Source organism: Oncorhynchus tshawytscha, linkage group LG14 (assembly GCF_018296145.1).
Source record: "Oncorhynchus tshawytscha isolate Ot180627B linkage group LG14, Otsh_v2.0, whole genome shotgun sequence".
In the NCBI taxonomy this organism is placed as follows: Eukaryota; Metazoa; Chordata; class Actinopteri; order Salmoniformes; family Salmonidae; genus Oncorhynchus; species Oncorhynchus tshawytscha.
Genome location: NC_056442.1, coordinates 10539582 through 10556841, shown reverse-complemented (window position 1 = coordinate 10556841; position 17260 = coordinate 10539582). Strand labels below are relative to the sequence as shown.

At 45.7% G+C, this 17260-nt stretch overlaps 1 protein-coding gene across 2 annotated transcripts in view; it reads left to right on the top strand.

The window, feature by feature from the left end:
• LOC112266532 (tyrosine-protein phosphatase non-receptor type 4) overlaps positions 1–17260 on the top strand; it is a 38440-nt gene that overhangs the window by 15669 nt on the left and 5511 nt on the right. Inside the window, exons 3-25 of one of the 2 annotated variants that reach the window (XM_024444090.2) lie at positions 2185–2292; positions 2945–2987; positions 3084–3162; positions 3301–3345; positions 3440–3492; positions 4768–4888; positions 5195–5282; positions 5427–5515; positions 6374–6437; positions 7267–7439; positions 8545–8613; positions 8854–9000; positions 9239–9397; positions 10916–11072; positions 11177–11317; positions 11438–11597; positions 13592–13788; positions 15319–15409; positions 15542–15606; positions 15898–16044; positions 16232–16360; positions 16547–16695; positions 17041–17176. In XM_024444090.2, coding sequence (XP_024299858.2) covers positions 2185–2292; positions 2945–2987; positions 3084–3162; positions 3301–3345; positions 3440–3492; positions 4768–4888; positions 5195–5282; positions 5427–5515; positions 6374–6437; positions 7267–7439; positions 8545–8613; positions 8854–9000; positions 9239–9397; positions 10916–11072; positions 11177–11317; positions 11438–11597; positions 13592–13788; positions 15319–15409; positions 15542–15606; positions 15898–16044; positions 16232–16360; positions 16547–16695; positions 17041–17176 — 2610 coding nt within the window. Of the gene's footprint in view, positions 1–2184; positions 2293–2944; positions 2988–3083; positions 3163–3300; positions 3346–3439; positions 3493–4767; positions 4889–5194; positions 5283–5426; positions 5516–6373; positions 6438–7266; positions 7440–8544; positions 8614–8853; positions 9001–9235; positions 9398–10915; positions 11073–11176; positions 11318–11437; positions 11598–13591; positions 13789–15318; positions 15410–15541; positions 15607–15897; positions 16045–16231; positions 16361–16546; positions 16696–17040; positions 17177–17260 lie in introns of both variants that reach the window. The other variant, XM_024444089.2, reaches the window with a different exon arrangement.

The window sequence follows — 17260 nt, the reverse complement described above, 5'->3', positions numbered from 1 at the left end:
CTAACTTAGAATATGTGGACATCTACAAATACCTAGGTGTCTGGTTAGACTGTAAACTCTCCTTCCAGACTCACATTAAGCATCTCCAATCCAAAATCTAGAATCGGCTTCCTATTTCGCAACAAAGCCTCCTTCACTCATGCCGCCAAACATACCCTCGTAAAACTGACTATCCTACCGTTCCTGAACTTCAGCGATGTCATTTATAAATAGCCTCCAACACTCTACTCAGCAAACTGGATGTAGTCAATCACAGTGCCATCCGTTTTGTCACCAAAGCCCCATATACTACCCACCACTGCGACCTGTATGCTCTTGTTGGCTGGCCCTCACTACATATTCGTCGCCAAACCCACTGGCTCCAGGTCATCTATAAGTCTATGCTAGGTAAAGCCCCGCCTTATCTCAGCTCACCGGTCACCATAGCAACACCCACCCTTAGCACGTGCTCCAGCAGGTATATTTCACTGGTCACCCCCAAAGCCAACACTTACTTTGCCCGCCATTCCTTCCAGTTCTCTGCTGCCAATGACTGGAACAAATTGCAAAAATGACTGAAGCTGGAGTCTTATAGCTTACCGATCACACTCAACTACCTCATCCCCATATTGTTACTTATCCTCTTGCTCTTTTGCACCCCTATATCTCTACTTGCACATCTATCACTCCAGTGTTAATGCTAAATTGTAATTATTTCACCTCCATGGCCTATTTATTGCCTCCCTAGTCTTCTACATTTGCACACACTGTACATATATGTTTCTATTGTGTTATTGACTGTACGTTTGTTTATGTGTAACTCTGTGTTGTTGTCGCACTGCTTTGCTTTAACTTGTTCTCAACTGGCCTACCTGGTTAATTTTTTTCATTTGATTTTTTACCTTTATTTAACTAGGCAAGTCAGTTAAGAACAAATTCTTATTTTCAATGACGGCTTAGGAACAGTGGGTTAACTGCCTTGTTCAGGGGCAGAACGACAGATTTTTACCTTGTCAGCTCGGGGATTCAATCTTGAAACCTTTCGGTTACAAGTCCAGCGCTCTAACCACTAGGCTACCTGCCGCCCCAATAAATAAATAAATAAATAAAGGTGAAATAAAAAATTACAAAAATAGTAGCCTAGTGGGTAGCCTATATGACATGGACCAATCAAATCAGGCAAAGAGAAGTCAATGTGTGTAGTATAATTTGTGTTCCTTCCTTCTCCCAGCTCTCTGTAAATAATACATGGTCTGGTTCTGTGTTCCGGAAGCCTGTGGCTGCACATTGCCCTAACACTTCTAGAAAGCAGGCTGTGAGGCCTTGTTGTGAAACCCTTACAATGCCCAACCTCCAGTTAGAAACCCAGTAGGGTAAGCATTACACATACTTGCCCAACCTCCAGTTAGAAACCCAGTAGGGTAAGCATTACACATACTTGCCCAACCTCCAGTTAGAAACCCAGTAGGGTAAGCATTACACATACTTGCCCAACCTCCAGTTAGAAACCCAGTAGGGTAAGCATTACACATACTTGCCCAACCTCCAGTTAGAAACCCAGTAGGGTAAGCATTACACATACTTGCCCAACCTCCAGTTAGAAACCCAGTAGGGTAAGCATTACACATACTTGCCCAACCTCCAGTTAGAAACCCAGTAGGGTAAGTATTACACATACTTGCCCAACCTCCAGTTAGAAACCCAGTAGGGTAAGCATTACACATACTTGTCCAACCTCCAGTTAGAAACCCAGTAGGGTAAGCATTACACATACTTGTCCAACCTCTAGTTAGAAACCCAGTAGGGTAAGCATTACACATACTTGCCCAACCTCCAGTTAGAAACCCAGTAGGGTAAGCATTACACATACTTGCCCAACCTCCAGTTAGAAACCCAGTAGGGTAAGCATTACACATACTTGCCCAACCTCCAGTTAGAAACCCAGTAGGGTGGGCATTACACATACTTGCCCAACCTCCAGTTAGAAACCCAGTAGGGTAAGCATTACACATACTTGTGTCATAGTTTTGCAATAACCCTCTATCAATTAAGTATTTTTTTAGGCTACACTGTATTGGAGGTGTCAATCGCTTTGTGGCCAACACACTTCCCAGTCCTATATTGCTTCAGTCATCTGTGTTATGAGATAGTCATATATCTGTACTACAGAATTTTGACGGCCTTGTCTGGTTTCTCTCCCTGCAGAAGCACGATCAAGGACAGGTCCTGCTGGATGTAGTGTTCAAGCACCTGGAGCTGACGGAGAGCGACTACTTCGGCCTACAGCTGGCCAACGACTCCTCAGACAGTCAGGTGAGGCCTCTTATCGGAACCCGGAACCAAATCCTGCGTACGCTAGGTAACTAGCGAGCTGCTCGATTTGACTCGTTTATTTTCGACAGGCTGTCGCAAGAGATCAGGTGAGGCCATGAGATTGTGCACGTTGGACTACATTTGCGGTCGGGCGGCGCAGAATCACTGATCTGCAAATCAACTGGCTTTCGAAATGACTAATTATTATGTGATCAGGACTAGCGGATCTACTCAGAGCCCTGCTCTGGCTGATCCCCTCGAACACTCTGATTGGCAGCATAGCAGCATCTCATGAATAGGCTCTCTCCAGCCCCGTCAGCAAACGGTGGCGTTTCTGCAGCAAACAGATTGAGATACTAAGACGATTATGGGTCATGGTCTGCAAACAATGGAGTTGAAACAGCGGCTAGAATAGTGTGTAGAGGCTGCGGATTGTGTTTCTGAAAGTTCACGACTACCAATGCAAATGTTCATTTGTGACAGCAGAAATTCAGACTTTTATACATATATACATTTTAATGATGCTGTCTCGCAGAACAGTTGGATTTCTATTCTGAACTTGCTCTAATGTTTTGAGTAAAAATGTATCTTCATTTTTTCATGGCCTATTTTCCCCCTTGTGTGTGAGGTTGTCTTCATCCATATTTTACAGAGGTGGCTGGATCCAACCAAACCCATAAGAAAGCAGTTAAAAAGTATGTTCGATACATTTGGAGTATTCTCTAGTATTTGCAATATTATATTTATCGCTCGTTTTAGTTCCATTAATCTGGTTGTTTGTTTTCCTTCAGGGGGGTCTCCACACAGTTTAAATTTTAGGGTTAAATTCTTTGTAACCGACCCCAATAAACTTCAGGAGGAGTACACAAGGTAAGTGCTTAATGGGTGGCATTGTGACAGAAATAGGCAGTACACAATAGGCCTTCGTCTATGCTATTCTCCATACAGTTTGATTATAAGCGGATTTAAAAGCTCTGTATTGATTTCGCTGTTTTGGGTCCCCTTTAGGTACCAGTACTTTTTGCAGGTTAAACAGGACATACTTAGTGGAAGGTGAGTGTGGATTTGTATCTGGTTGGTTTATTCAAACATTTTTAATAATCCTCATGTAGTGAATTTGAGTTCTAACTGATTCCTCGGCTCGCAGGCTGCCGTGTCCGTACATCACAGCCACTCTTCTTGCTTCATACGCCGTTCAGTGTAAGTACTTCAATTATTCCTCTCAGCTATTCAACTACAACTATACTACTGACTTATGGTCGCATAAACTCTGCCTGAAACCTTGTAACTAACTGTACTAATGATAGAATATGTTCCGTAGTGTATTTTCCCTATCACCCTCCTAATAGCCACCATGTGATTTCAAGCATTGAGAGTATGGGGGATCAGACTATTACAGTGGCTTGGAAACCCCAGACCGAAACACAACTGTAATACTACTTCATACTGTACTTGGCTTGTAAGGATGCTGCTTTCATGTAGCCTGGCTGTTTACACATTGACCCCAATACGCCGCTGAGGGGGGAGGAGTAACAGCACAATCACCACAACTAAGCTGGCAGCAGGGCAGAAGAACACTGCTCATTGGTTGTTAGCTTAATAGGCTGACTGGCTGGCTGACTGGATGCCTGTGATAATTGGCTGACTGGATGGCTGGGATCACTGGCTGACTGGCTGGCTGACTCCCTCGTGGGGTTGTAGTAAACGTATCACGCTATGTGGGAGGTATAGAGGTCACAGGAGGAAATGGAAAGTGGCCATGGTGGTCTCACCACAATTACTGTAATAACAACAATAGAATGGAGGATATTTCACAAGTGCCAGTCTGTCTGTCAGTCACAATTCTGACCAGGATAGTTAGTGTATACTGGGCTATTACTGTTCATTTTCCCTCTGTGTTCACATACTGATATAGTTTCTATTTAAATGAAAGAGCGAGGCTCTTTATTAATTGATTCACATTATTGTGCTACGTACTTTTCTTAAAGTGCTTTGGAAATAGAGGCACTTAACCCCCAACTTCCACATGTCTGCTCCCTTTTCATTATGGAAGACGGGATGTGTCCCAAATGGCACCCTGTTCCGTATATAGTGCACTATTTCTGACCAAAACCCTATGAGCCCTGGTCAAAAGTAGTGCACTATATAGGGAATAGGGTGCGATTTGGGAAGAGGGCAGACTGTTTATACAGTATGGAAACACTGAGACACTCAGCAGGAGGACTCGTCTCTCTTTCTCTCTTTTCTAAACATTGACACAAAAAAAAAGGCAAGTGTTCGGCTCCTCTCAAGCTGCAAAAGTCCTGCTTCTTTCCGTTTGCACACAAAGGAGAAGGTTGACCAGAAAATTAGTGAATGAATGGGAGCTGTGCAGGAGGGAGAGAAGGAGAAGAGTAAAGCCCTCATTGTGCCCTATGTCACACACACACACACTTACACACTCACACACACTGTGTGCTTTGTGTTGTGTTGCAGCTGAGCTAGGGGACTACAGTCAGAACGAGAACTTGCCCGGCTACCTCTCCGAATACTCTTTCATCCCCAACGCACCACAAGACTTTGAGAAAGAGATTGCCAAACAGCATCAGCAACACAAGTAAGAAGCAATCTCTCAACTGATATTGTGTGAGTGTGTGGATACATTGGTGTAAAATGGGAAATGCACAGGAAATATCAAATAACTTGTAGATTAAACAGGGATGGACTCTGCTCATTCACTGCAGCTGAGGCTGAGGCGGCTCAGACTTTGTGCCCAGGTCAGAACAAGGGCTGTCATTGTTTATCCTCTCACGTAGATGGTAGGGTGGCCTACTCTCTGCTCTCTGAATGGCCTGTGTGGAGCCAACTAAAGTGTCTCTCGCTCTCTCTCCCTATCTCGCACTCTCACTCTTTTTCCTTTCAGGGGACTGCCTCCTGCCCAGTCAGAGTTCAATTATCTAAACACAGCACGGACGCTAGAGCTCTATGGAGTCGAATTGCACTATGCAAGGGTAAGTGTTCAAGTGTGAAATGGAGTGATGCAGGCATACTATGCTCCCCAATCAACCTCTGTTAAGTAGAACCCATCCATAGGGAGTCAGAAAGCTGGGCACCTTACAATCCTCCTTGTCCCTCTTTCCCCTCCTCCGTGACAGGATCAAAGCAACACAGAGATTTTAATCGGAGTGATGTCAACTGGGATTGTCACCTATAAGAACAGGGTACGAATCAACTGCTTTCCATGGTGAGTCAAATCAATTGAGAATGTTTCCACATTCAGCCACATTCTCCATATAGGGGAGCCATTGGATGGGACACACAGAACCTAAAGAGTATTATAAATTGGGTGGTTCGAGCCCTGAATGCTGATTGGCTGACAGCTGTGGTATATCAGACCGCATACCATGGGTATGACAAAACATGTATTTTTACTGCTCGAATTACATTGGTAACCAGTTTATAATAGCAATAAGGCACCTCGGGGGTTTGTGGTATAAGGTCAATAAACCACGGCTACGGGCTGTTTTCAGGCACTCCGCGTTGCATCGTGTCTAGGAACAGCCCTTAGCCGTGGTATATTGGCCTTACAAACAGTAGTAGCAAACATTGGGTGAATAGCGTTTATGATGCTCTTTTTCTTTTCATGGCCCAGATTCAGCCATAACTTACTCTAGCTCTACTGTAAAGTGACAACATGAGCCCTCTCCCCACTGTTTGATCTTGCCCTACTCCCTTTGATGGTATAGTACGGGGAGAGTTTATCTTCATGAAAAGAGACTTCTGCAGAAATGAGTAATAGTGTAATTGTGTCAGGTTGCGACAGTGCGGTCTATATTTAGATTCTCTCTCTGAGTCATGCTTTAAGGAACCGGGGAAATAGGCCAGCAGGCACAGTGGAACTTTAGAACACCTGAAAATGATTGGTTTCTGATTGAGGAACGGAGGGGATTCTTATGGATGATCACATGGTTGTCAAAGGGGAGTATGTATTCTATAAGCTTATCCAGTGGCTTCAGAATGCTGGATAAGGTCTCTGTTGTGTAGGAAATAAAGGAGAGATTCCTTCCTGTGGGTGGTAAAAGCTTCTTTTTCTTTCTTTCAGGCTACAGATTGTAAAGATCTCGTTTAAATGTCGACAGTTTTTCATTCAACTCCGAAGAGAATTGGTAAGTATGTCCTGGTTTCAACTGTGATTGCATCCCTACTATTCTGCCCTACCAAGAAAAAAGGCAGTAAATGCTCATTTGGTTGAAAATTAGTTAATGTCATTTTTGCTACATGAAATACATGCTTAATCATGTGGACAAGTATCCTGTCTATATTGTACTGTGTTTAGGAGAAAATGGGGGTCATGTTAGCAGTAAATGCATTAAGTTACTGTGAAACCAAGGTAAATAAAAGCCATTTCTCTCAGTTCCACGCTATGAGCAGCTACGACCTTTTTGCTTGGCAGTATTGTGCGAGCTCAAATTCTCTCTCATCATTATTCATGTTGGAGAATACATAATGCACGTTGTGTGTGTGTGTGTGTGTGTGCTAGGCTGGTCATATGAAACTAAATCTAAAAGGATTTGATCCCAACTAGGGTGTCTAATAGTGGAAGACACACAAAAACACCTGGTTGAATAATGCAAGCCAAGGAGACCTTTGAAAGCAGTTGTACTGTACTTGATATCTAGATTAAATGATGTCATGTGCTATAATTCATGTATCCGAGTAGAGAAGTACTACAGAGCACACCATAGCGTCTGGCCTAGAAGAAGCCATCTCATGGCCGCTATGCAAGTCGAAGGGTGATTTCTTCCCCAGTATCCGTGTTCTTTTAGCTAGATCTGTGTGACATCAGTAGATCATGTGTGATAATCACACACACCTACTGTACCATGCTTCATGCTGTACGCCTAAGTGTGCTGAGCCCACCACTGACCTCTCGCTCTCTCATCCTCTCTTTCTCTCGATCTCTCGCCCTCACCCTCTCTCTCCCTCCCTCTCCAGAATGAGAGCCGTGAGGCGCTGTTAGCCTTTAACATGGTGAACTACCGAGCCTGTAAGAACCTATGGAAGGCCTGTGTAGAGCACCACACCTTCTTCAGACTAGACCGACCCTTACCACCACAGAAGAACTTCTTTGCACATGTCTTCCAACTGGGCTCCAAGTACCGCTACTGGTGAGTGGGCCTGGGGAATGTGTCTCTGTTTCCCAAATGGCACCCTATTCCTTTTATAAAGTGCACTACTACTTTAGACCAGGCTGTGGTCAAACGGAGTGTACTATGTAGGGAATATGGTGCCATTTTGAAGTGCATAGTCTCAGGTGACGTTAGCCTTTAGCCGATTTGGTTCTTGGTGCTGAGGTTGCATATTAAAATGTGTTTTGAAAGAGACTTAGTTATATAGTTGTGATCCCAGCAGGCAGAACTGGCTGTAATGATGGCGTTTCAACCAGCTTTTTCCGCTAAGATTGTGTTTGTTTGTCAATGTTTACAGGAGTCTTGTGAGCGATAGTGTGTGTAACTGTATAGCTGATGCCTGAAGGTGTCTAAACCTCACCAGAGAAAACAGTACACTCTTAGAAAAAGGGTTCTGCAGTTGTCCCCATTGAAGAACCTGTTTTGGTTCCATGTAGAACCCTCTGTGGAAAGAGTTCTACATGAAACCCCAAAAGGTTCTACCTAGAACCAAAAGAGGTTCTTCAAAGAGTTCTCCTATGGGGAAAGCCGAAGAACCCTTTTTGGTTCTAGGTAGCATCTTTTTTTCTAAGAGTGTAGGCTACACATGACCTAATCCTTTCAATTTCCCCTGATTCACTCAGTTCAGATCCAGTCCTCCTATTTTGTGTTGCCCTCAGGATAACACCATCATAATTTTGCTGAAGCATATTTGCATTTTTGTACCAATCACGACGGTGCCATTTGACCCATTGTGCCGCGTATCACAGAAATCGTGTGGGCTGGTTTGCATAACACAGGAATATGTTTACTGTGCCTCCTACAACTGCCAGTAGAGACACAAAGCTCCAGTCCACTCAGCTTTCCCAATGCCTTGTCACGCTGTGTGAGTGACTGACTAATAGTGTGACAGAGTGAAAAGAGCTGTGGTTTCACACACGTCCTGCTGGCTCACTACACACGTTTTTAAAATGTCTAAAAAGTAGGTAGTGCAACACTGGTTTGGTCCCCTCTTACTCCAGGAAATGAAAGTGTGAGAACAGAGGTTGGTGGTGAATGTTTTCCGTTAGATGATAAAAAGATCATGTTTCTGTGTTATATGCAGTGGTAGGACAGAGGTGCAGTCTGTCCAGTACGGCAAGGAGAAGGGCATCAAGGACAGGGTGTTCGCCAGGTAAGACACATTCTGAAGCCCAAATGAAGTGACACTATTGCTTACTGATACTAAGAGAATGACGTCAGAAATGTGAGAACATGAAGAGACGGGGATGGAGGAATCTTACACTGAATAAGGAGCAAAAGTCTAATGAGTGGTAAACCGTTCTCATCCTGCTAAATTGAAATCTGATGAACATGTTACCTGCTGCAATCCAAACTATCAATAACAATGACCTCCATATCATCAACCCATCAGGTCTCCCAGTAAGCCCTTGGTGAGGAGGCCGATGGGTGGAGGGATGGACTGGGAGTCAGTCAGCCGGAACTCCAGAGCCTCTCTGTCTGACGACCGCCTGGAGACCCAGAGCCTCCCCACACGCTCCCCACCAGGCACCCCCAACCAGTGAGTAGCCCTAACCTGTAGTGTAAGCAAACAGTACATTCCTTAGTGTCAAATCCATGAGCGGGACTGAACAAGTGCAAACTTCGGGGAGACGGGGGTTAAGGAAATTGGGCTAAAGATGTAACCTACTGCTGAGGAGGAGGAGCGATGTCAAGTAACTCTAAATAACCTTGGATGACAGTACACTCGGGTACCTTACATGACCCTCCCTCCTCCTCTGTCCTCTTGTCTTTAGCAGGAACTCCAAGTTTGCACAAGAGCGCCTGCGGCCGTCCTCCGTGGGACACCTGCTGGATCATGTGATCTACTACGACCATGCCTCGCCCTGCCCGACCTTCACCAATCACAAGTCGGCCTCCTCAACCCAGGCCAACTCCATCAGCCTGGATTCTACCCCGTAAGTCTGTCTGCCACACACGCCCACGCACACACAGCCCTGAGGTCATTTCAAACCAAAACATCAGAGAAAAGACGAAACATGGACACCGTATCACTGCTCTTTTAATAAGCTTTAGGTATCGGCCTCGAGGCCTCCGTCAGAGCGTTGAGGCCGATACCTAAAGCTTATTAAAGAGCAGTGATACTATCAAGAGCGGTGTCCATGTTTCTTCTTTTTCCTCATCTTATTCAACTGTTACCATGCACCTGCAACAAAGATCAGCTCAGATGTGCCTTTTGAATTTTCAAACAAAAAAAAACCAGGCCATGAGCATCTCTTTCATCGAGACTTGATCGGGTTGAATGTCCTCATACCGTAAATACACACACACACACACACCGCCTTCTAATTTCTATGTCTTTACAAACCATTTGTTTTTATTATGCAAATACCCCGGGGCTGTAGCAAGCTCCGGCTGCCTGACGACTACAAAATAGGCCTCTTTCATGGCTGTCATTTAAGCGTCCATAATGAGGTCGGTGCTTGGCAGGCAGGCCGAAGCCAAAGAGCTGCAGCAGTAGGTTGGGGCTGCAGGCACATCACAATGGTGAATGCTTGTTATGTTAATAACACAGACAGAGTGGGCTGAACCATTGCAAATCTTCTCATAACATCAAGGAAATATGCCATTACCCCGTTTCTCTTTCACTCTTGTGAAGGATCATGACACATTCTCTGAAAGAGCAGAATTCTTTGAAGTGGTTTGACGTGTTTGTTTCGACTTGGATCGTTTTTTTCTCTCCTCTCTCTCTCGCTCGCTGTTTCCCTCTTTCTTTGGATAGGCAGTTCCTCAGTGTACCTGTGCCTGTCGTTTTTGACCTTATCGCTCTCTGTGGTCCTCTGTGTATCTCTGTGTAGACTCCCTTTGAGGAGTCCATAGCGCTAGACGCTGTTTGTTTTGGTGAGTGCTGTCCCAACCAGTTAAACTCCACCAGGGTCAGCTCAGGGCTGCTCCGAGGCAGACAGCAGGCTAGACAACATGGATGCTCTCAAGCTGAGGGTAATATCCTGGTAGGACACACAGCGCCTCTCCAAGGGGCTAGTATGCTGTTCTCGTCCACTGGTTGAGGCTATAGCACTGAGCAATGTTAGGAAATAGGGGGAAGAGTTCCTATGAACTGAGAAAACCCTCTGCTCTGACTGAGCCCTGTAATGATTCAGTGGACACAGAAGATGATCATTGCCTTCTGAGAAATAGGGTCAGGTGAAAGGACCATATTCCATTGAGAGGTTAAGCTCTGGAACATTGCAGTTTCCACTGTGTAGTTAATGTTGAGTCAGAGAGCTCTCGACTAAGCGTGTGTGTTTCCAGGTTCATATATAACCCTCAGAAAGGGGAAAGCACACGCGATAACACGCTTCATTTCTGTATTTATTGACTTGTTCTCAATAAAGCCAGCACTGGGTTGAGGTTTGAATATATATTCTGTATTCGAATTTTGCCGCAAGGACTCATTTGGATTTGTCTGTGTCCAGGTCACCAGACTCGGCTGTCGACGGCCAGCCGCCCGCTCTTCCCCCTAAGCAGACCAGGAGGCCTCTGTCCAGCCAGTCCCAGTCCCACTCTCAGCAGGAGTTGGACAACCACATCAATGAGCTGTACGACACGCCTCTGTCAGAAGACAAGACTATGGTAGGAGAGAGACCTACGCGCGCACAGACGCACACGCGCGCACGCTGTCATTTCGTTTGACTACAAATGTGTTTTGTGCTCTGTGTTTCTTCTCACTCTCACAGCCCAATGGAGTGCTTCCTCATGACAATCTGGTGTTCATTAAAATGTGCCCCGATGAACAAGGACGATTTGGATTCAATGTGAAGGGTGGGCTGGACCAGAAGATGCCTGTGATCGTGTCCCGAGTGGCCCCGGGAACAGCGGTACGTGTCCTACTACCTGGGCCACCGTCACTGTCAAACCCCTGAACTTCTCAAATGACCTTCACAGGTAATGAATCATGAAAAACACACTGTTCTATTCTGTTTTAATGCCCTCCCCAGGCTGACCTGTGTGTTCCCCGGCTGAACGAGGGGGACCAGGTTGTCCTGATCAACGGTCAGGACATCTCAGAGCACACCCACGACCAGGTGGTCATGTTCATCAAGGCCAGCTGTGAGGAGAGCGACTCAGGAGAGCTGAACCTGCTGGTCAGACCCAACGGTGAGGAGAGAACAGAACAGCCCTATAACAGGCCTTGTGGTCCTTTATGGTCATTTATGATCCTTTGCGGTCCTCTGTAGCTCAGTTGGTAGAGCATGGCAACGCCAGGATAGTGGGTTTAATTCCCAGGACCACCCATACATAAAAAAAGACATGATGCACGCATGACTGTAAGTCACTTTGGATAAAATCTTTTGCTAAATGGCACGTATTATTATTCGATTGTTTTACAGCAGGGTTTGTAAAACCATAGCTTGCCTGTCCCTGAAACAAGAGGGAGTGAGGGACCATAGCTTGCCTGTCCCTGAAACAAGAGGGAGTGAGGGACCATAGCTAGCCTGTCCCTGAAACAAGAGGGAGTGAGGGACCATAGCTAGCCTGTCCCTGAAACAAGAGGGAGTGAGGGACCATAGCTTGCCTGTCCCTGAAACAAGAGGGAGTGAGGGACCATAGCTTGCCTGTCCCTGAAACAAGAGGGGCTTGCCTGTCCCTGAAACAAGAGGGAGGGACCATAGCTTGCCTGTCCCTGAAACAAGAGGGAGAGGGAGCTTGCCTGTCCCTGAAACAAGAGGGAGTGGGACCATAGCTTGCCTGTCCCTGAAACAAGAGGGAGTGAGGGACCATAGCTTGCCTGTCCCTGAAACAAGAGGGAGTGAGGGACCATAGCTTGCCTGTCCCTGAAACAAGAGAGGAGTGAGGGACCATAGCTTGCCTGTCCCTGAAACAAGAGGGAGTGAGGGACCATAGCTTGCCTGTCCCTGAAACAAGAGGGAGTGAGGGACCATAGCTTGCCTGTCCCTGAAACAAGAGGGAGTGAGGGACCATAGCTTGCCTGTCCCTGAAACAAGAGGGAGTCCCTGAGGGACCATAGCTTGCCTGTCCCTGAAGGGACAAGAAACAAGAGGGAGTGAGGGACCATAGCTTGCCTGTCCCTGAAACAAGAGGGAGTGAGGGAGCTTGCTTGCCTGTCCCTGAAACAAGAGGAGTGAGGGACCATAGCTTGCCTGTCCCTGAAACAAGAGGGAGTGAGGGACCATAGCTTGCCTGTCCCTGAAACAAGAGGGAGTGAGGGACTATAGTCCCTTGCCTGTCCCTGAAACAAGAGGGAGTGAGGGACCATAGCTTGCCTGTCCCTGAAACAAGAGGGAGAGGGAGCTTGCCTGTCCCTGAAACAAGAGGGAGTGGGACCATAGCTTGCCTGTCCCTGAAACAAGAGTCCCTGGAGTGAGGGACCATAGCTTGCCTGTCCCTGAAACAAGAGGGAGTAAGGGACCATAGCTGCCTGTCCCTGTCCCTGAAACAAGAGGGAGTGAGGGACCATAGCTTGCCTGTCCCTGAAACAAGAGGGAGCTTGCCTGTCCCTGAAACAAGAGGGAGTGGGACCATAGCTTGCCTGTCCCTGAAACAAGAGGGAGTGAGGGACCATAGCTAGCCTGTCCCTGAAACAAGAGGGAGTGAGGGACTATAAGCTTGCCTGTCCCTGAAACAAGAGGGAGTGAGGGACCATACTTTGCTTGTCCTGTATTAGATCAATACAGATCCCCTATATTATAGGCATTGGTTTGATTAAAGCTGGAATCCTTTGCAGTGAAACGGCCACGTCCGTGTTGGATATTACAACAACAAAGACATTACTTCAAACAACAAGCACTGTTTCATTCCCTCAGACACGCGTGATAGAGCAGCAGTGTGTTCTACGATTTATTTTTATTACGTTTCTGGACCCTCATCTCCTTTTCAAAACCGAAACGACAACAAATACGCCTAGGGGCAGCCAGTAGCACTGTCTCGCCTAATGCGGATCTCAGCTTTAAGGCAGAGCATCAGTCGGACAGTGTAATGACTTAGGAGGGACGTTTTTCATTTGGCTGCCTTTTCGCCGTTCCCTTTTCTCTGTTCTGCTGTCGTCGTTGCTTAGTTTGTCTGAGCGCCTGTCACCTGCAATGGATGTGCAATGTTCAATCACGCTGTCATCCTTCCTGTCGTTCCTCCAGCCATGTATGACCTGGTGGAGGAGGAGAAGCTGGAGGATGGAGATACGGAGTCTAACTACCAGTACTCCCCAGAGAGGGCTCCCCAGGACCAGCCTCAGGACCAGCCCCAGCCAGACCACCACCCATCCTGCTGGAGAGACTCCATACTACAGCTGAAAGAAGGCTTGAGCACTGGGGCCGTACAGCAACAGTTTGATGTTAGTCCACGTATACTAGAAAATATAGTTTATGTTTAGCTTAAGGAGGGCTTGAGTACCTGGATGGTTGGTGTTTATTGGGATGAATCTTGTCCTGGAGGCAGAGCTGAGCGATTGGCCAGATGGGCCAGTTGCAGTCAGAATTGGCTATATTGTAAAAAAAAAAAAAAAAGTTTTAAAAAAGGTTAGGTATAAGGTTAGTAGTGTGGCATTATTGTATATATTTTTTTGTAGGTAACGTTAGGTTTAAAATCAGGTTTTATGACTTTGTCGGTGACTTCCCCACAGACCTGCCTCCAATACATAAGTCATCCCAATAAGAGATTTAATTAATGGGGGTTGCAGGTAGCCTAGTGGTTAGAGCGACAAAGTGAAAAACCTGTTGATGTGCCAATGAGCAAGGCACTTAACCCTAATTGCTCTGGGGTCGCCGTTGACAATGGCAGACCCTGGTCGTGACCTCACTCTCCGAGGGGTGCATCAGAGGGAGTTGGGATATGCAAGAAAACACATCAAATAGGACAAATATAAGCACCCACCAAATGATATTATAATTATATGCCAACCTGCGAGTACTGGGTCCATACAGGCACAGTTTGATCAAAGATTTTTATAACTAACCCAAGATTGCTCCATTGGGAGCAAATTAAGCATAGTGGGTAGAACAAGCAAGGAGGTGGGCAAAGACAAGCACGAGCTAGTGAGATCCTATTGGTGCATTTTAGCATGTATTTGCATAATTCCACTGGGGAACACCTACTCTGTGAAGTGCTCATGTGTAATAACTAAATTTGCCTTTGCACTTTTAAACAATGCAATTTTTGAAAACGTTGGCAAAAGGGTAAAGTTCACAAACTTAGCCCTTCCATAAACAGATTCTTGTTTTGGGAACAGAAAACTATGGAGATCAAATTCTTCTTCGATGAGAAAATCTACAGAATCTCACTCCATATTCTCCCACTGCTGGCCACCAGGCTTCCTCTCCTCACCATATTATTTCAACTGGATGCTTCAGATTTATACATCCAGTGTAACATCTGGTTCCTTGCTCTATCTGTGGTGTGATGTTAGTCCACTCATCATAACTATAGTAATATGCTTGTTGTTCACATGGGCCAAATAACTAGCATTACCTCTGTGGCCCCATGGCCCCTCTGTGACTCTAAACTGCTCCAAGTCCACTTTGATATTATTAAATACAGTTGGTTATTCAAAGTTTCCACTGGTTGTAGAAAGTATTTCACATTGCACATGGCTAAGACTGATCAGATAGCGTCTAAGTCATTTACCAGAAAGAGAGCGATGGAAGAGAGTAAAATAGAGAGATGAAAGGAAATATTGAAAGTCTATTGCTTCCTGTTATTGTTCCACACTGTCTTAAACATTTCCTGTTTGTGTTCCACTGATGGGTTATCAGTGAGAATGTGGTTTAGTGTAACGTAGAAACCAAGCTCATGTCAAGGCCCGGTCTGAACTTCAGTTAATTTATGACAAATATTAACCATTGTTTTTTGTTGCGATGTTTCTCAGCAACTCTACCGGAAAAGGCCTGGATTGACAATGTCATGTGCCAAATTACCTCAGAACATTTCCAAAAATCGATATCGAGACATTTCGCCATGTGAGTATACTGAACCATCAGAACTGACCTCTTCTGTCGCATATGCTGTACTTCCTCATACAATGATGTAAGTAAATGCCCTCTGTCTCACCTGCCACCCTTTTCTCTCTCTTCCTGTATCTGCTGTCTCAGATGATGCAACCAGGGTTATTCTGAAGGGCGAGGATGGGGACTATATTAATGCAAATTACATCAATGTGAGGGCCTTCTTCTTTTCTTGATACTCAACACTCTTTGATATATACGCCACAATCTTAGATTTTATTACCAAGACCGGACGCCTTCCTTCGACCTAGGTAATGAATATCTCACACAGACAAAAACACCACCCGGAAAGAGACAGACTAACTTTGCTTGATAGATACTCACTTCTTAAAGTGTGTGTACATAGACTGAAACATGGATTATGCTTACATATATGAATTTGCCAATATGCAGCTATACATATGTGTATATTTGCCAACCCATGCCATTCTCCTGACCCATAGATGGTGATCCCAGCGGCCAGTGCTGTAAACCGCTACATCGCGTGCCAGGGCCCGCTGCCCGCCACCTGCTCTGACTTCTGGAGGATGACTTGGGAACAGGGCTCCAACATGGTGGTCATGCTCACCACGCAGGTGGAGAGAGGACGGGTATGTCACATCCCCAACCGGTGCTCGCTCTCTCCATTTCAGCCCCTTCCCAATGCTTGTGGTCTCGTTTTGAAATTTCTTGTGATAACGTTTGAGGTGAAAATGAAAGACGTTTCCAATCCCCACAAAGACAATAGACAAACTATTCTTCCTCTTATCTCCAATGATCTTTTTGTTTCATTCCCAGGTGAAGTGTCATCAGTATTGGCCCAACTCTGGTGCCATCGCTACCCATGGGGACTTCCAGGTCTCCTGTGTGACAGAAGAAGAGAAATCAGCATTTCTTGTCAGAGAGATAACTCTCACACACCTGGAGGTAAGGACCATTTCTTATATCGTCTCTCGTGGACAGACTACGTAAACATCGAGCATCTGACCAAAATGACTTGAGATTTTATTTCTTGGTTAACCGCGATTACTTCTTGCACTTGGTGAAAACTGTATGAAAAAGTATAAAAACATAATCTTACATTTGATTGATTGAGTGATTGATTATATTCAGAGTGAAGAGAGCAGGCCCCTGACTCAGATTCAGTACATGGCCTGGCCTGACCACGGTGTTCCAGACGACTACACTGACTTCCTGGACTTTGTCAGTCTGGTCCGCACAAAGAGGGAGGGCAAGGAGGAGCCGGTGATAGTACACTGCAGGTAAGGTTACGCAAAACACTGCATACACTAACAAGTAAGCTCTTATCCCCTCAACTAACATCTGTAAGCCATATCGCTGTTGAAACAGCTTTGAAGTAGGTCTAAGGCATTTTACGCAACATCTTTGAAGAATATAAGCCTTTGTACATCTGCCTCATAACCTGACTTAAAGACAAACAGGTTCCCTTTTTCTTCGAATCAGACGTTAAGACACTTTGCATGTTGTTGTAGCAACAGTGATGGATGACGGTGTAAGTCGAGGGAATGAGGATTTGAATCCTCTTCTGTCATTGCTGCCATCTTCAGCCTCATCTCACTCACCTCGTCCTCTGTGTCTCTGTGCAGCGCTGGGATTGGTCGGACTGGGGTGCTCATCACCATGGAAACAGCCATGTGTTTGATTGAGTGCAATCAGCCCGTGTATCCGTTGGATATCGTGAGGACAATGAGAGACCAGAGGGCCATGATGATCCAGACCCCGGTAATCTGATCTGTGATGCATATAAATGAGACTAAGAGAAGAGCGGAGGCTCTTACCGCAATAGACGGGATGGTTGTTTAGCAA